Raw genomic sequence first — 20,434 nt, forward strand, 5'->3', positions numbered from 1 at the left:
AACTTTTCAAAGAAAACTTCTTCATGCTGTGGTGCTCAGACTGAAATAATAATCTCTTTTCCCTTTTAATTAACTCTCATCCTGCTTCTAAGACCACCAGTACTGGGAGAATAAAACAAAATCTACATAAAACCCAGGATGAGCATTGTAAAAGTGTACGCATGAGCGCATAACCCCTTTGGCCCCCGCCATGTTTATGCTATAAAATTACCTCTCATTAATGATGGAGAAGAGAACCCCCAAAAGTCTGTGGTTTGATGAGCATACAGCAGTCCTGATGCTTCTCTGAATCTATAGGGGCCCTGTGAGCTGGTGCCCCATTGCGTCAGCACCTCCCTTTGGTCAGACAGAGTGTTGCACAGAATCTGTTCAGTTCAGCAGGGCAGTCAGTCCACCCTTCGTGACTGAATCTCTGTAGTCCTACTCTGCAGGCAAAGACATTAAATTCTGTCTTACTGGAGAGTATGGGCTTCCCCTTATGTTTGGCAGCGGTTAGCTGTTTCTTGTCCCCAAGAGGTCTGGAACCCCCTTTGGTTCTTAAGTTTCTGTTAAAGGATAGGTTGGAGAACCCAATCCCATCCATCAATTGGGTTCCAGCTCAGGGCCCTCAACCCTGGCAGGCAGCATCAACCCTCAACAATTCTTCTGCTGTATCCTGAGCTCCATCCTACCTCCCTTGGTTCTATCGGTTTCTGCAGCCTGTGGTGCTGGTCATCCCTTCTCTGGGGTGTTGTCCCTCTGGGACAGCTTCTCACCAGCTTGCTGGCAGGACCTACTTTCTCTAGTCTGCTTCTTCCTCTGGCAGCCACCCCACCCCTGTGCTTCTCATCTCTTTTATTCTCCCAGCTGCTGTGAGGCTGCCAATCAGTGTTGGCTGGTAGTTCCTGCATTAACTCATTGGTTGCCAGGGCAGCATGAGGTCTATACACCCCATGACATCACTTTACCTGCTGTGGAGCCTTATGGAAAACCTTAGGTTGCTGCATGCCATCCTTAGTGCATTAAGGATGTGGCCAATAGACATTTTCCCTTCTCTGTGACATACTGAGGAGAGGATGGCAGACCTCTTCCCTCAGTAGTGTCTTCAGGGAGTACCATTTTCCTCTCACAGTGGGTTGGTCCTGCTCCCATTGAAGTCAAGGGCAAAACTCCTACTGGCTTCAATGGGAGCTAGATTTTGATTGTTTAGAGGAGCATGCAGAGCTTCTCCCCTACTGTCTTTATTTTGAGAGAATGCTTTGTAGATTACTCCTTTGTTATAGCTCTGCTAGAGAAAGCCAAGTATTTTTATTTGCATGCATGTGCCCATGTAATGGGCCTTATTCTTAAGGTTTAATTATCTTAGTGGCAGTATACAGTAGAGAGAGAAAATAGGGTGAAGAGTTCCCTTAATATAGGCAGTGTTAAACTTGTCAATCCATATCATCATCAGCTGGACCTTATGCTTGAAAGGAAAATGTACCTGCAGGTAGGTCCTTGGAAAATTCTAGTTAATTGTAAGAAAGAGTTTTGAAATCATCCAAAACCCTTCTCTTGTTTTATGTGTGTCATTTATCTAGCGTCTTTCACCTAAACATATGCCAATATGTTACAGACTTTTCTAACTGATGAAGTACATTGTTGCAACTCTTTAACACACACAACAACAGGATGCAAGTTTCTAAGAGGATGTGAATAATATTTACCAGTTTAAATTTGGGGTGGGGGGAACAGTAGACAAGGAGAATATATTCAAACTGGAGTTTTGCCAAAACACCAAGGCTAGGACCTCTATGTTTGAGAAAAGTGTAAGGGATTTTTTAAATGACCACAAGTGACCAGCATCTTGCTTTTACATTTCATCCCAATTTAGCACCTCCAAAGGCAGAGTGCCCTCTAACACTATGTTTCAAGACCGATTCACAATGAAGATGTTGCCTACTGAATCACTAAAGATCCTTTCTACTGCTTCAGTTTGCCATTTTTTATTGTATCATTGGCTATGGCAGCTGAGAAATCAAGCTGCAAAATTAATTTTGAAAACTGCCTTCCAGTATTTGGAGGAGGAATCTTTAGTAACCATGCAAAACTGAGCACAGTGATCATGGGACTTGTGAATTATTTCACTCCCCTTTTCCCTGATTTGCTAGTATTTTAAATTAGTAATAAACATTCTGCACGTGGACTCGCAGACCTTAAAGGACTGGCACATGAGACACTTGCAGTAAGTTTTCCTCCCTTGCACATGTTCTGGATGGTGCTGTGCTGTGTTTGGAAGCTGATCAATAACAAAGATTTCACAATTGTAACCTTATTCAAACTATGATATAAACAGACATTGAAACAGATGCTACTAGGTTTTTTTCCTACTTATAAGTAAAGTCAGCTTTTTTTTGTTCCAACAAAATTGTAACCTGGAAGGAAAGCAGTTAGACATTGTGGAATCCCAATTCCTTGTTGCATTTGGCTTTAGTAAATGTGGAAGCCAAAAACAAACATCTGCTTGGCAACTTCACCAGAAGTTAATATAAATGCAGTTTTTATCCTTTCAATGAAAATGGCGTTCAGTATTGGTTAACATTTCTTAAGGAAGAGTGACTGTGTAGTTAAGGTTGTAAGACAGTTTTTATTTTAATTCCAATTCAGGACCTGCGGATCTCTACTCTTCAGTAGCTCCCCACACAATTCCACTTTGAGAAAGTAACAGCAATCTTCTTCCCTATTTTCTGAACTATCATTGCTCTCCACCACTCCCTCCTGGGGAGATGGAGTTTTTGTGAATGAGGTGGGATGGATATTACAGAGTTCAAGGGGAAAAAAGGAAAATGACTGGAACTGTGTATTCTGTAGATACCATGACAAACTTGCTTCACTGTTGATTATGCCAGAGTGGAATGTTTCTGGAACTGCAGTGGTATATTATAACTGATATAACGTGGGTGGATATCGAGATGATAGATTAATGTTGATCCAGTATTTGAAAAATTGGATAACACTTAAGTCCTAAGAATGTTTGATATATTTATTCTTCTTTTGAACATAACTACAGCAATATGGAATTGTATTATTGCCATATTTAAATGGGGAAGGTGGCTTTCTTTAGAGTTGTAAGATCCATCAATTTATGTGTTGGTTTGGGGATGTGAAGTCTTCTGTGGCAACTGGATTGAGACTACCAAATGTAAGAGCTATCAGATGGTAACTGATTTAGGCTGGATTTGAACCAGCAATAATATAGAAATAGAAGGTTTTATTGCTCATTGACTGAGCCCTCCGGTTGCCCCTTTCCAAGATCCACTGCACAGAGATGGAACATGAGTAACCAAACTGCTAACCCATATTTTAAGTCCTGTTGGGAAGAAGATTTATGCCAGACCATATGAATTGCCTTTTATTTCTGAGGGTAAATCAGTCTTGAAATGGTTGATGCAGAGCTGTCATCTCCAGTTGGAAATAACGAAAAGACAAGGCAGAGCTCCTTCCGAATGCCAAAAGAATGGGTCTGTCCATGGAATTTTATTAGAGGATGCACAATAAAAATATGCCAAGCTGCATTTACACAGCAGACTGAGGACAGCAGGTACCAAACAATGAAGGGATGTAAATTTTCCAGCAGGGCATTACTCAGGAAATACGCACATAAATCCTGTTAACATATACCATGGACAGGGATGAGGGCAGAAGGGGAGGAAGGGTGTTGCACAATATGCCTCCTGTCACCCACTTTATATATGTGCAGCATAAATCTCTTGGTCTGATTGCTTCTAGTGCTCATACCTGGTTACACAGGCAGTTTTCTGAGTCTGAATAAAGGAGGCATGATAAAGGCGATGAAAATCAACCTAATATTTCAGAATCACTAATTCCTCTTCTATTGCTGAGTCACCACTCATGATATGATAATGGCATTTACAGCCAACAAAATTGGAAACGAAGAAGTAAAACACAGATAAAAGTATCCTGGCTCTCTCTAAAGGCACAGGCACACAATGTCTCATCTTATGCAAATCAAATTTTGATTTGACATTTATCATCTAGACCCAGGACTCCCAGTGCCTGAGCAGGAGAGAGTTTCTCGACAGGCAGAGATATGGTAGCAGTAAATCAGCTTCAGATTTGGAAAATAGAATCTTTTTTATATGACACATTGGGATGTAGAAGATGTTCTGTTTTTACCATACTGAATGAGTTTGCTGTAAATGTTACCTCGCCTTTTTAAGAGAGAAAAATCAAAGGTGCCTACATAACCTTTGGTTGGCACGTGCATGCTTGCTCTTAAGTGCTTGTTGATGCAGCTGCTGGCTCTCAAACAACAGCATTCATCTTTGGAAACATCCATGTAATGACATGAACAAACATGCAAATAAAAAAAAGCAAAATCCCTGAGGTTTAAATCAGCAGGGTTCCATTGGGTACAGATTGCACCATTGCTTGCTTAGAGGAAAGCATTTAAGCAACTTCCCTGATTATGACACAGTTTGCCAATCTACTAAACAATGGAGTTGGGTAGTTTATAAATAATTAATTAGGATTTTGCTGCATGATTGTCTCCCAGGCAGTATCTCCATGGAGATGATTTAGCTTGTGGGATCTGAAAAGTAACATTCTCCAAGATGATGGTACTGTGATGGCCTGACTCTCTCTGCCCCGCAAAAGGAGAACACTCTGAGATGTATCAGTCCAACATACAAGGCCAGGCACTAATTTTACAGCAACTCATATAATACCTTTTCATTTGACTTTCCACTCAGCACATGAAGTGTTTTCTATGTCTCTGCAGAAGCCTCTTGTAAACAGTTTTCTGTTTATATTGAATATGGCTTGAAGTCAGATTGCTAAGAGAGCTGTACTTCTCCATCTCCGGCTAAGAGCAGGAGTATGGCCCAGGAGTATGGGAAGAAATACAGGAGGGGGCTCTAGGAGAGGAAATCTCCACAAGGATGCCCTTGTGGAGTTCTTTCCTGATTGTTCACCTTCCCCATGGAATAACCCATGGGATCTGCCCCCAAACCCAGCAGATCCAGAAGAGCCCTTTACCTAGCTCTGATCCCTGGTGCCTCCCTGGACCCTGGCAGAGCAATTCCAATGGAATCACACTTGCAACGACCCCTTCCACCCCAATCGACTGCAGCTGCCCCAGGGAGTGCCCGGGGAAGGGGGGGAGGCTCCATGAAAAATGTAATACAGTCCCAACCTTTATTATTTTTTCTGACTATGCTCCATAGGGTTGGGGGAGGAACATGTCTCCTTCTCCCTTCCCCTCCCACACACACTGGCTCTACTCCTGGTCTGCCTCATCCTGCCACTCCTTGCATTTGGTCCACCCAATCGCTAACTCCACACATAGAACACAAGAACAGCCATACTGGGTCAGACCAATGGTCCAACCTAGTACTTCTGGGGGGATTCTGTGCCAAAAAGTTAAAAATTCTGCAACAAAAAATTAAAAATTATGCACACAATATTTTCAGATTCTGCAAAATTCTGCACATTTTATATGTCAAAATAACACAATATAATCACACCAGTTTCAACTATTTTTGGTCATTTATTTAAAAATACCTGTCAGCAAGTATGTCTAAAACAATACAGACAACAAAAAAGATTCAGGAAATGTTTTTTGACAAATAGATTCCTTACTAGGCATATTAATACAGAACTCTGAGTAAGAATACATTTAAACTACAATACAGAACCATATTTCCCACACCCCTCCGAAGCAGTGGAAAGGCTTGGAGGAGTGAGGGGTAACAGAGAAGCTCAGGGAGAGGGAAGTAAATTGCTGGGAAGGAGCCTGGGTGTGAACTTGGAGGGCTGTTGGGTATGGGTGGGAAAAGTATGGAATAAGTTTGGGGTGGGGCAGGGAGGGATTATTAGGGAGCTTCCCCTGTGCAGACCCTGGCTGATCCCTAGCCTCTCCCGTTCAGTCAGGCACTTCTTCTTCACCCCTGTCCCCATGTGTCCCTGCACCCCATCTGTCCTTGCACCCCTGTCTACAAGTGTCCCTCCACCCCACTAATACACCTGCTTCTCCCATCCCCATGTGGCCCTGCACCCCTCCCCCTGTCCCCATGTGCTTTTGTGCCCCAGCCTAGCCACTCCCTTGTCCCTATGTGTCCCTGTACCCCTTCGCCCATCCCCATGTGTTTCTGTGCCACCACTCAGACACTTTCTATCCCTATGTTGTTCTGCACCCTCTCCGCAATCACCATGCGGCCCTGCACCTCCCTCCCCCCTGTGGCTCTGTGCCTCCACTCCCTTTCAGCTCCTGTCCCAGTCTGTCCTCCCCCACTAGCCCTTATGAGCCCCTGTCTGACAAGCCCCCCCCGGCAGTCCCACACTGTCTGTCTCCCCATAGCCCCTGTCTCCTGACCTGGCCTAACAGGAGCTAAAAATAGGGCAGCCTTTTTCTCTTCCCTAGCTGGCTGGAAGCTGCTGCTGTGTTCTAGCACCACAGCGCCCTCTGGTGGGCAAAAGGCAGAACTGCACTAATATTTCAGCAGAAGTTTTTTTCTGCGCAACAATTTAAAATATGCATAGCTTATTAATTATGTGCACACACAGTAGCACAGAATTCCCCAAGGAGTAAAGTAGCCCACTATCCTGTAATCTGACAGTGGCTAATGCCAGGGGCTTCCAAGGGAGTGAACAGAACAGGGCAATCATCAAATGATGCATCCCCTGTCATCCAATCCCAGCATCTGGCAGTTGGCACTGGCTCCTGACCTACATCTTCCATGAAGTCCAGAGGAGGGGAAACAGAGCCACAGACCAAGCTGAATCTACTTTCCATCACACAGTGATGATCCTCTCTGGTCACAGATTTGAGGAAGTGGTGGCCTGTGGATGCTTTAAAACACGCCACACACACAGACCCAAAAAAAGAAGCAAACCCTATTCTGCTTTAAATAACTTTTTTTAAGCTGCATTTTTAACATATTTCCTAGTGACAGTAGTTGGTCTTCCTCCCTCAGGGGACTGCATTCTCTCCTGATGTCATTTTCCCTGCACTCTTAGAATGCTGTTGCAGTAACAAATTGGAATTTGCGCCACAGCCTAACTGGTATGTCTAAGGTTGAATCAACTTAAAATTCCCAGCCTCCACAATGAAATGGAACAGCTTGTGAGCACACAGATGGATCTTTCTTTGTTTATTTTTCAAACACAAAAATATTCTACAGAATAGAAGATAGTTTTCTTATCAGCCAAACTGAACATATTGTATACAGAAATTACTGGGGGAGATTCTATGGCCTGTTATGCAGGAGGACAGGCTAGATAATCATAATGGCTCCTTCTGGCCTTAAAAATCTATAAATCTATGCCCTAGAGCAAATTCTGCCTTTGTTTACATTCGTGCAATCCCAGGGGGAAATGAGTCAGAATTTGGCACATTGTCTTTAAAAATCAGTTAGAAACAGCCAAAAGGAACTGTTTTATTCTTTCCTGAAAATATTGCTTTATTGTTCAAGATTAAGTCTGTATGGCTTAATCTCCACCCTCACCTGCCAATAACCTGATGGCTAGATTGGTCCCACAAACATACATATCTAATAGGAACTGAATGAGTGGCCAGGAAGTGGACACCTACTACCTACTTGTACACTTTACCAAGTGTTTATAATATGTCATATTTTGCTGTGCACAATGCTTTTACTGTATCTTTATGGAAAATTTCAACCATTTTGCTTTGCCCAGAAGTCTGGAAGAAGTGAAACATTTCTCATGAAGATAGCACTGAACGTACAGAAACCTTTGTAACTGTCATGAACCATCTATGAAATATAACTTGATACAAAGTATTTGCAACAAACAAAAGCCAAATAAGTATGAAACATACTTGGGAAATTCTCCACCATCCCTCCAGGCAGGCCCAGAGAACGAGTATAAATCCTCTTTCCAGCAAAGTCAGACAGGTAATTTATTGTAGCCCTGCAAAGGGAGTAACTTACTTCCCCGCACTTCATGCCCATCCAACTCTGCTAGTCATTGCATGGAGGAGTGCCTCCACAGCTCTGCCCCACTTTTGCCTGTGTGTTTATTGGAGGGGGAACAATGGGTGACAGGACCCAGTGTCATGATATGATCACCGGTGGCACAATTGCACTGGACTGTTGAGACCGTATTGCCCTGCAGGGCCATGTGAGGGTTAGTGACAATCTAGCCCAAAATGTTTAAACAGTAAAGTGTGGTGGTGTGGGATTTTTTTTAACTGAAAGCTTCATTTCCAAATGCACCTACCCATGCTGCTTAACTCTTAACATTGCACATCACTGAACTGAGTCAGAGTGGGTGGACCTCCACAGTGCAGAAGTTTCTACTTTAGACTTCCACAGTGCAGAAGTTTCTACTTTAAAGTTATACTTTTAGGTACATTTTCTTTTCCTGTCAGTAGATCAGCAGGTAGTGGGCAAATTATTAACTCTTAAGACTGGAGTTAGCTACTTCCCTGGAAAAAGGTTCACTGTTGCTTAGATGTTTTTGTCTCTGTTGTTACTTTGTGTTTCTGAAGAGTGCAGGATTTACTCTGTTTACTTCTGGCTATCCTCAGAAGAGGGGAGTGGAGATTTTCCCAGCTCCTCCCCACGAATGAACTCAATCCTGACCAATTGTAGGACTGAAAGGGAAGTTCATATTCTATGCCCATATAATCCTTGGCCTCAGTATGTGACTGAGGCTAGGTCTATACTTACCGCGCGGGTCGACGCGGAGAGTTCGACTTCTCGGAGTTTGAACTATCGCGTCTAATCAAGACGCGATAGTTCGAACTCCCCACGCGCTCCGGTCGACTCCGGAACTCCACCACCGCGAACGGCAGTGGCGGAGTCGACCTTGGAGCCGCGGACTTCATTCCCGCGGCATCTGGACTGGTGAGTAGCCCAAACTAAGGTACTTCGACTTCAGCTACGCTATTCGCGTAGCTGAAGTCGCGTACCTTAGTTCGACCCCCCCCCTTAGTGTAGACCAGGCCTGACAAAGATTATAGTTAGTGCTACTTGTGATCCTTTTGTGTGCACATGTGCAATGGACACCTGTCTAGGAAATTAACTGAGACCAAATCGTCCTATTGTGGTCCCCAAAGAAGCCATCTTGTGGGCAAGTACTTTTGGACCCAGTTCTGAAAATGCACATGCTTAACTTTGCACGTGTGAGTAGTTCCACTAAAGTCAGTGAGACCACTTACGTGCATAAAGTTAACTATATGCAGAGCCGTCGCTTGGGTATGGCGAATTGGGGCGACCGCTCCAGACCCACGCTTTGGGGGAGCCCCATGGGCCGGTGCTATTGGGCGGTGCAGTCGGTCCCAGAAGTGACAGGTCAGTCCTGGAAGTGACAGATTCGTCACTTCCGCCCCGGGCCCCGCACTCGCCTAGGGACAGCCCTGACCATATGCTTAAGTGTTTGCAAGATCAGGGCCTTTGTCTCTATTGATCTTGAACCTGTAACATAGGAATGAAAGACTTATCTCTCTATTATGAACCAGGTATGTTATTCTGTCTGCAACTAGGGTTCTTAGTTACCCAACGCATCTCATCCATTCAGGAGGCTGGGAAAAACTAAACTGCTCTGCTAGTAAAGTTACCAAAAATACCATAATTACATATTCTGAGATATAAAGCTAGAGGTGTTTTAAAATCAGCAAAACACAAAGAAAAAGTGGTAAGAATCATGTACTATTTTCTGGGATTACCATAGGGACTAATCACACTTCCTCTGCAGTCAGATCTGGAACTGGGTTGTCATGAGCTGTTGATAAGGTTGGCATAAAATGCATATTGTATTTTATCCTACCAAATTTCATGTACTTTGACACTTAATATGTTGTGTTGATGAACAGAACAGATCTGCTGCTTTCAAAGAAGGGCACCTGCAGGATGAACAAATTAGTGCTTTTTAAAATGTATTTTTCAATTAAGATAACTTCTTAGGTCTAAATTGTTCAGGTTCCTCATGTACAGTCTCTGGCATCAGTGTCATAATTAAGATTCTGACAAATGAAGCCTACAATACCTCTAGTGCTAAAAGAGTAAACACATTTTAGAAAGGCTGCTTTTCTCCTGAACGTATTTTTGTATAAAATAAATGTCATAAACAGAAATCCATTAGCAGCATTTAGAGTAGTTAGAAGAGACTTGTTTTACATTTTGATACTATAACAAGCAGTGACATGTACAATAATTTCCTAAAATGCCCTCATGGCACCTAAGAGAAACCATTGAACATGTTTCAATAAAATACTTCAAAAACAATACAACCGAAAGATGTTGGGCGAGATCCTCATCTGTGCTGATTCTTTCATGTCAGTGGAACTGTGCCAGTTCATACTAGCTGACGATCTGACCCTATCTGTGTGAATTTGGTACTGGTGAAAGTGACAGTTTTGGAGAGTGAAGTTTCCTCTATCCACAAAAAAGCAACACCATGGATTCCAATATAACCTTCTGAACACTGTAAGTCTGAAGTGTGCAGTCTAGACTTGGGTACCACCTCTGTGGGGGAAAGATCAGTATCCAGGCCCAATACTTGGTCTTTAATATGAGATTGCCGACAGGATTGCTAGTCTTTGTGATGTTGAGTCTATCCATTCCCATTTTCAAAAGTGACAAGTACTTAGGAAAGAAAGAAAGTGATATTCAATGAGACAGGCTCCTCAGTGCCTAAGACTCTTTTGGAAATTGGATTTAGGCTTCTGAGTCACTTAGGTGCTTATGAAAAACTTAGCCACAGGCAACACATCTCCAAGGCAAGTTCAAAGATTGTATTCCAAGGCAAGTTCAAAGATACATTTTAATGTCTATATGCAGCCATAATACTTAGGCTTGGTCTACACTGCGGAGTGTGTGTCAATCTAAGGCCTGGTCTACACTGGTGGGGGCGGGGGTCGAACTAAGGTATGCAACTTCAGCTACGCGAATAGCGTAGCTGAAGTCGAACTACTTTAGTTTGAACTACTTACCCGTCCTCATGGCGCGGGATCGACGTCCGCGGCTCCCCCGTCGACTCCGCCACCGCCGTTCGCGGTGGTGGAGTTCCGGAGTCGATGGGAGCGCGTTCAGAGTTCGATATATAGCGTCTAGATGAGACGCGATATATCGAACTCCAAGAAGTCGATTGCTACCCGCCGATCCGGGCAGGTAGTATGGATGTACCCTAAGTTACGCAACTTCAGCTATGTGAATAACATAGCTGAAGTCGACTTACTTAGATCTACTTACTGCGGTGTCTTCACTACGGTGAGTCCACTGCTGCCGCTCCCCTGTCAACTCTGTCTGCGCCTCTCACCGAGCTGGAGTACAGGAGTCGACAGAAGAGCACTTGGGGATCAATTTATCGTGTCTAGACTAGATGTGATAAATCAATCCCCGCTGGATCGATCGCTGCCTGCCGATCTGGCCAGTAGTGAAGACATACCCTTCGTGCTGCCATGAATGCAGGGGACTGGACTAGATGACATCTTGAGGTCCCTTCCAGTCCTATAATGTGAATCACTGTTGTGTATTTTTCATATAAAAAGTATATACTTCATGTTTAAAATAAAAACTGCTTATGAGAGCTAATTTTCCTGTTTATCAAGTATAGAGTTAGGATGCTGGCAGGCTGTCATGCTCTCCTGGATGCCATTATTCCTTTCCTGACCCAGGATGGTGAAGAATTTGCTACCTGTTATATGCTTGACAATAAAATCCTTCTTAAATTCTTCTTGAGAGCCAAGTGCAAGGCTGTCTTACAATAAAAGGCATGTTTTTACCCATGTCTAAATTTACTTTCAGGAATGCATGTGCTGCTCCAAGAGCCACCCACATCCTCCTTGTAAACAAGGTATGCACTTACAGCCTATCCAAGTGCAGAAAAATGGAAAGAGAGAAAAATCATGCGTTGTCTGCTAGTGTTAGCTGCGTTAGCCCTCTGCTTGGAATTCCTCTGATGAGGACTTTTTCTTGTTACCTTTACTAGAAAGGTGTGAATCCTAGATGAAAACATTGCATCGCACTGTTACTTTTTAAACTTCTATCCCAAATGTTTGGGTCAAGAAGCAGAAAAGAATTGTTTAGCTTTTAGATATATGACTCCACTCATCCTTTACTGCCTGCTGTGTTCTGTTGTTCACTCAGGTCCTGAATCAGGATAGCATTTAAACACATGCTTAAAGTTAAGCATGAGTTTAAGTCCTATTGACTTCAGAGAGATTTAGGTTTAAGTTTAAAGTTAAGCATGTGCTTAAGTTTTTGCCGAATAGGAATGCCTTCCCAATCTGTAGTTCCCATTTAAGTACAGTTCATGTTAATATTCTTTTATATTTTTCCCTTTCCTGCCAATGTCATTGATGCTACACATTATAATAATTAAAAAGGCACCAATAATGTCATTTGCAATTATTGATGCACGCAAACAGTGTTTCACAATAGACTGGAACACTGTAAACCCAAATACTTTTTCACAAGGCAAAATGTTTTCTCAGGAAAGTTCCATGTTATAATAAGCTTGTGGAATAACGAAAGTGTTATTCATCCACAAAAGGGTGGTCTCCATAGTAGGAACAAGGTCATTGGAAGAGCATTGGAGGATAATGATGTTAAACAAAAGGCTAATGTTTGATTTTAAACTAGCTGGTAATTTATTACATACCCCAAATGGCTTTTTTTTTAAAGCCAGGGCACAAGGATCCGTGATCATAAAGTCAGTGTTGCCATTTGCTGTCATTCAAATTGCACATTCCCCCTATCAGGGTCTTCCCATTGTTGATTTATGCTTTTCTTCTGTAGCATGATCTGACCTCAGCAATTATTTATGAGCTTGCTCATATAAGTCCTCTCTTTCACAGGCAACTCACACATTTGCAAGGCCTTTTTGAATCTGAATTTGTGCTGCAAGTTTGCCTATCACTTCCTCTGTTCCCACCCTGCTTTTTGGAAAGATACCCAGTCACACGATGTGCTTGTGAAAGGTGGCTGATTGAGGAAGGATGCAGGAAGGATATGGTTTTGGAGTGATTGCATAAGTGCTGTATAGGACATGAAAGTACAGGATTTATACAAGAGCAATTTTCAAGGCAGTGGCTGCATATATTAAGGATTTCTTTATTTTTTTACTTAGGCCTGCTCAGGACTTAGGACGTGTATTGTAGCTCATCATGTAATAACTTGTATTAATATTGTGCTCATTGTGTGAGCTTAATAAAAAAAATTAAATTAATGGAGCTATTCTGTCTCCTAGAACTGGAAGGGACCTTGAAAGGTCATTGAGTCACTAGCAGGACCAAGTACTGATTTTTGCCCCAGATGGCCCCCTCAAGGATTGAACTCATAACCCTGGGTTTAGCCGGCCAATGCTCATACCACTGAGCTATCTCTCCCTCTTGGTCCAATATATTTTGTTATCGGTACCCTAAAATTTCAGCATCTTTCTCTGAAAAACTAATAGGATTTCTAATGGGAATGGGCTAAAGCTTTTGTGTGAGATTGTCAAAAACAATCAACTCTGGCCAAATGCTGTTCTCATTGAAATCAATGGGGGGCTTTACCATTGACTTCAGATTTATGCCAACTCCGAGTCCTTTTGAAAACACCCACCCTTTTTTGAAGGATAAGGCCATACAAATAAAAGTCTCAAAACTTAATGTGATTCACTACAGTAATGAGAGTGTATGTGCAGTGTTGTAATGAAGTGGAGGGGGCATGGGGTATGTATTTTAAAACTTTGTTTTGGTCATTCCACATTCTGCCAGCATCTGACATCTGTATTTATTTTCTGAACACTCCTAATAGATTATTTGCATCTGTTCAGTTCCAAGAGTAATGCTCGATTTCCTGAATTTATAGGTTGCAATAAAATCCATTCGTAAGGACAAAATTAAGGATGAACAAGATATGGTTCACATCAGACGGGAGATTGAAATCATGTCATCCCTCAGCCATCCTCATATCATCACTATATTTGAAGGTTAGTGGCTGCGATTCTTTTCACCATCTGTACTATTTGTTGTCTCAGACCTAGTTTTCATACGCTTTTAGATTAGGTCTTATACCATCTCTTAGTAGAGAGACAGTTTTGAGCACCAATTCCCCTTCAAATCATACTCCACTTTGCAAATGTACACCACTTCTCTAGCAACCACAGGAATTCCTTGCATGGGGGAAGTTGTTAATGTGTGGCTGAAATGCTTCTGTCTGAGTGTGAGGAGAGCTGTCACACAAACCATCCAGTCCTCCCTGTCCCAAACCAGAACATCAATTTCATTTCCCCCCTCCCACTCCAATTCATTTCCTCCCCACCACCAATATAAAATCAATTTCAGTTCATGTCCCTCAACCACATAGGGAGTCAAACTAGATGATCTGATCATCCCTTCTGGTCTTAAACTCTTTGAATCCCCCAAACATTCCCCACATAGTTCATTGCTTTAACTTCCCTGGAGCCCACCTGGAAAGTCTCAGTCTCCCCACAACCTGTTTCCTTCATTGCCGCCAGCCCCTCTTGCTGGCTGTCTTCCCAGGCCCCGTTCCTCCCTGAATCCAAGGTTCAGCTTCCCACTGACTTCCCAACCCTTGCTCCCAACCCAGTCACTAGCTCATCACTCCTGTCTCCCAGTCCAGTCCCAACTCCTTCCCTTGTGCTCTGCATTCCTGCTCCTTAGCTCCCTTCCGCGTGGGGCTAGTAGCTTTCTCCAGCTGATAGTTCCTGGCTCCAGGGCTGCTACTGACTCTGGGGAGGCTTTTTAAAAAATAGAATAGTGGCCTCTAGCGGAAGCTCCTCCTCCTCCCTTCCTTAGGCTGTGACGTCCTGCCCAGACCTAAACAGGTTAGGAAGTGTACATGCTCTCTGGTCCTGAGTAGGAATGGAGCCACAGAGGACCTGTAAAGTGCAAACTCCAAAGGTGTTGAGGGAGCTTTGCCCCACTTAGTCACTCTTCTTTTCTCACATGCTTATATTGGGAAGAGGCACCTGAATTTGGCCCTAAGTATTAACTCTACACACCCACTGTACACGCTAGGCGATGATAGGTATATGGCAACTCCATTCTGAGAGTTGATCTGACTGATTGAAACAAGGTCTGGCCTGGAATAATGTTACAATATCACATATTGAGTTATTCAAAAGCATGTTCTTTTACTTGAAAGGAGATGAATTCATCTGTCTTTTTATGGAATAAACACATAACAGGATCTGGGAACAGAAAAGGGGAGGGATGCTGTGTCAGCATGTGGGTTGCAAATGGAGCAAAAGTTATTTCCAGTGTGCACTGGAACTAAAAAAATTAGGTATGCTACAGTGCTTTGACCAAGTGGCCTTCTTATGTCCCCTGCTCTGCTTTAAATAATTTTACTGAGTTAAAATATTTTAAAGAGTTAGAAAGATTAAAAAAAAATAGAAAATAACTTAAAGTTACCTTGAAGCAAAACCTTCCCCCACAACCCTCAGTTCCTTGACTCTAGCTGAAGATGATCCCTTCCCACAGCAGAACCAAGACAGGTTTTTAGTTCAGGGTTTTTCACTCCTTCCCTCCCAGTGAAAGTGCATATGGCACATGATAATGTTACCGTCAGTGAGATTCCATGCTGTTTATTCTGTTGTGATTCCTTAAGCATGAGTGATTCTTTTCTACATGGAAGCTGAAGGCAGCTTTCCTCTGGTCTTTAGAGGTTTTCAGGGTGTTCATTACATTACCGTTTGCTTCTATCCCTGGTGAAATAGCTACTCTGTTATTGAAACAAAATAATTACACCTCTACCCCCATATAACACGACCCGATATAACATGAATTCGGATATAACGCGGTAAAGCAGTGCTCCAGGGGGGTGGGGCTGCGTACTCTAGTGGATCAAAGCAAGTTTGATATAACACGGTAAGATTTTTTGGCTCCCGAGGACAGCATTATATCGAGGTAGAGGTGTATCTGTATTTCAGTCATGGCCTGTGGAGATGGGCAATGGGAATTCAGATGGACAGTGTGATCCTATCCATTATAAAATCAATCATGTGGCACTGGGAACAGAGGCATGGCAGCTGTAGCTTCACCAACTCCAGGAGGCCAAAAGAAATATTCTCCAACAGCCAACATCATACCATGGGTATTGAAGTGCAGGGCAGACCAGCTGAGACATAGCCATATTCACCAGGGGAATAGTTACATACTGCAGAATTATTAGGATTCCAATTCAGAAAGATACCTCTTCATGTGCCTCACTTTAAGAATAAGAGGTAGTTCCAAAGAAGTTAATGGGACTACTTCCATGTTTGAGATTAGGCAGGTACTGTAGCTTGCTGCAGCAGGGCCTAGATTACAAAGCCATCTTCATGAATGAGCCATAAACATGATTATAGTTATTGTTATATATAAAGTTTATTTTTAGTTCTCTGTTGTCTATTTATAATTTATCTTTTGCTGTGGGTATTCAAGAAGAGATTTGAACTGCCATCAAACTCCCTAAAATCCATAAGCAGAGGTGCAGGGCTGCACTGAGTCTGGCTAGAATGAGTACTGCTCTCTCTGTCCGGAAGATTTAAAAGATCTTTGAATTGTACTTACAAACACATGTTTTCCTGAAATGGGATCCATGTTTTGGTATCCTCTTGACCTTGTTGGCTAAAGGTGATTAACCTCTGAATTTGTCAACTCAGTGTAAACATAAGCCATTGGTTTTTAATGCTAAGCAAATCCAAATGCACGTAAACAGGCTTTCTGGTTTAATGATACTTTTTGTACCCAAATCAAAATGAATTTATCTCATGCACTATTTGCAAGAGGTAGACCTCCAGTTCTGAGTCAGAAGAAATTCCATCCTCTCAAGCAAGACTGTAATTGGCAGTCTTTAGAGTGCAGCTGGAAGGGAAGTGTTCTTTCGAGTGACTTTAAATTCCTTGAAAAGGTCTGAATAGATGAAGCTGACTTTGCCAGAAGTGTTCTGATTTCAGGGCATAAATTTTAACTCAGAAAGCAAAGCCCTCCACCCTTTCCCCCCCCCCTTGCAAACTCCCGGACTTGGTAGCTAAAGCCTTTGAGAGTAAACATATTATTCCATTGGTAGCCTGACTGCAAAAAACATCCCATCTGGCAATACTTTATTTTATAAAAGTTAAAACATGGGGAGCCTACAGGGCCCAATCCTGTAAACACTTACACATGTGTAACACTGTTCATGGGTGTAAAGTTATACACATGGATGCACAGGATCAGGCCCATGGGTCTCTATGTGGTGAAGTACAGTGTTTGTGTAAGAGTTTCCATTGCGTGTCCTGGGTGTTGTCCCAGGTTTCAGTAAATACAGAGAAGTTCCTCCATTTATGAAAAGGACAAGTTACTTTAAAAAAAGTAAACACATTGTTTGCAAACACTGTGGAAATCATTTAACAAAGATTTTCCCTACTGAAATATAATATTATGAGCCCAATACAAAGCCTATTGAAGTCAATAGCATTATTACTCCTGCATATAAAGTAAAACATGTATTAAGTGCTTTGCTGGGTTGGAGCCAAGGCACTCAGCACCTTGAAGGGTCAAGCTCCTTTAAAACATCACAGTACTAAAACTGCATTTCCCTTAAAACACATTTCCTTAGGTCTTTGCAATTGCATTTTATTGATTAATAAAAAAGAGAATAAAAAGATTCTTCACACATCCCACAAAGTGTAAATTACAAATGTAAACTGACTTGAATTAGATTTCCTTCCTTTGCTAATCAGGAAATTAGTTTAGTTCTTTTAAACCTTTTAACTTCAATGTAAAACCTTTTAAATCTAACATATATTTACAAAGACGGTGTATTTTGCCTAGTTATAATAGTTGTTTTATTTACAAATACATGTTAAATCTAACATTTTATATCGTGCTTCTGCAACAGTAACAGAAAATGATCGGTTAGTTTTCAGTCATTGTCAGTCAATTCCACCCTGCATTTTTACAGACAGAATCAAAATGGACCTGAGTGCCTGATCATGCGAGCCTCTGTGTGGAGAACTCAGTGAAGTCAATAGGTGTCCTGCAGTGTGAAGCACATGTGGGATTGGGCGCTTAACATGAATGATAAAAACTAGAAAGCTGAGATTTTTTTTCTTTTTAAAATTTAACCAAGGGAAAGTATTTCAATGGTGACACCATTTAACCACATTGCTAATTGGCTTCCTCTATTTATATAGCTTTTTGACCTTCAAGTATATTATTTCCATTGTTTTCTTTTGATAACATCCAAGAATATAAAGCAAATTTTCTATAGTCTAGTGATTAGTAATGAAACAAGTATAAACAAACTTAACTCCTAGGTTATCATACTCCACCCACATGAATTTCCTTGCATTCAGTATGGGTTAACACCTAAACACCACCACTTGTGAGATGAACCCTCAGGTTCCTGAGAACACTGGGAATTTAAAATCACATTCTGACATGATCTCAAGCTACATTACATTTAAAAAATAAAAACAAATTTCTAACTGCCACCTCATGGCATATGCTTGCTTGTCTGAGGTTACAAAGCAATCATAATTTAAAAATGTAATTAGCAAGTCTGTTCTTCACTCGGGCAAAATTGGGATAAAATAGTGTAACAGAGAGATTAAACGTTATGGCTGATTAGTGATTCTCACATTTTTCTCAGCTTCTTTTTAAATGGTGAAACATCAAATTCTGTTTCCTCATCCATGTATACAGAAAATGGATATCAGCAAGGAGTATGGTTCTCATTTTGATTTAATCCACTCAGTGGGGATTAATTTTTAACCCACAGACTGATTTAAAACGATTATCACAGGATCTTAACTACATTCCTTTAATTTAAGAAGAAATGCATTGCATTTCCACTGTATGCAGCTGTGATTTAGGAAAGCAGTTTAAAACATGCTTAACTTTAAAGCATATGCTTTAAATCCCATTGACTTCAATGGTAATTAAGCTTATGTTTAAAGTTAAACATGTGCATAAATTCTTTGCTGAATTGGACCCTGAAAGAGGAAGGCTACCCAAGCCTACTATGTACTTTATTTTTAAAAATTATATAGCAATAAACTAGTAAATAACATCTTGAAGATACTGATTTGGGGCTTTGGAACAAAGAGCTACACATTGTTTTTCCAAAGAGTCATGAACTGATGAGATATGTTAGGTTATAATTCTTAGGAAGAAGTTATTTCCCATTATTCAAGTGTCTTTCTGAGGAATCATTTGTCCTTTATAACATGAGTGTGCTAACTGGGCTTTAAATGATTTTATTGAATGAAAAGGTTATTCCAGCCTGTGTGCCTAAAATTAAAGATAAACTTGCTAGTTCTTTTGATTTGGCTGACCTTTAATAAAAGAGCACTTTATAGCGGAGGAAAGGTACTTCTGTCTGTGGCTGTTAAGAGAGTAATAAAAATACCGTGGAATGGAAAGACACCAGATGGAAGGAATGTCAACATACTGGAACTAATTTAGGAGATTGCTCTGATAGAGAGCAAAGGCATGAGGAGAATTCAAATGGTTCCAGTGGAAGGGAGATTGGCTGCCCCCTTAAACCAACAAACTAAAATTCTTACTCCAGGGTTACATATAAAACAAAAGGAATCAGCCCATGAGGAGGTAGTCCATTTAAACAAACAAACAAACAAACAAACAAACCAACCCCTGCCCAGTCTGAATTAGCATTCTGGAAACACAGAAACAAAGGGATCCGGGTATTTTTTGAAATTAGGTATCAAACAAGTACAAGGAAACTATCTTAATAAAAAGATGTCCACAACATCACTGAATCTTTTTGACCAGTCTTTGCAAAGGCATATTCATATGTGTTTCACATACTACCCTCAGGTACACTTTTGTGTAACGCCCATTTCTTTAAATGGATAATGAAGTGTGTTCATCCAATAGCAGAATTTAGCCCATACGGTTTCTGTGGAAGTGTAACTCTTGTGTTCCTAGAGGGGAATATTGCACACTTTGGGTATAATAGACTCCCAGTGCTCTGAGCAGAAAGAGGTCTCTGCACTGCCAGTCCTATCTGGGAGTTGTAAAGCTCTGAATAGAAGCTGAGTTCATCATTTCAAGCCCTCTAAATTTAGTTAAGTAGAAAGATTATATCCAGGAATTATTACTATAGCAGTACAGAGTGTGATGGAGAACAATTCTTGATGTTACAAAATATACTTCAGCTCAAATATATCTTTGGTAGTGAGAAGTTAAGTATATGTCCAGTTGTACGTTTGTATTCTTCAATTAACTCCCAAGCCAAGGAATTTGGTTTCAATTATCTGCCCAGAAATGTGGAGCTTTCTTTTTAACAAACAAACCTTTTCCTTAGAATTAACAGGAAAATTAAAAAAGAGAGAACGAGAAGCTGCAACACATACTTGAGTATTTGAACATAAGCACCTTTTGCTGGTTGTGCACAGTTCTGCTCTTACTTTTAGGAAAGGCTCTTTGGAGTGGGAAGACTGAAACAAATGTATAGCTCAGTGAAAAATAATTCTCCTCACCTCCTGATAC

The 20,434-nt window shown here is 41.5% G+C and overlaps 1 protein-coding gene across 2 annotated transcripts in view; it reads left to right on the plus strand.

The window, feature by feature from the left end:
- Nucleotides 1–20,434, plus strand: part of NUAK1 (NUAK family kinase 1) — a 59,070-nt gene that overhangs the window by 15,621 nt on the left and 23,015 nt on the right. For both annotated transcript variants that reach the window (XM_044996850.1, XM_044996859.1), the window contains exon 2: nt 13,800–13,920. In XM_044996850.1, the coding sequence (XP_044852785.1) occupies nt 13,800–13,920 (121 nt within the window). The remainder of the gene's footprint in view (nt 1–13,799; nt 13,921–20,434) is intronic.

Source organism: Mauremys mutica, chromosome 1, assembly GCF_020497125.1.
Source record: "Mauremys mutica isolate MM-2020 ecotype Southern chromosome 1, ASM2049712v1, whole genome shotgun sequence".
In the NCBI taxonomy this organism is placed as follows: domain Eukaryota; kingdom Metazoa; phylum Chordata; order Testudines; family Geoemydidae; genus Mauremys; species Mauremys mutica.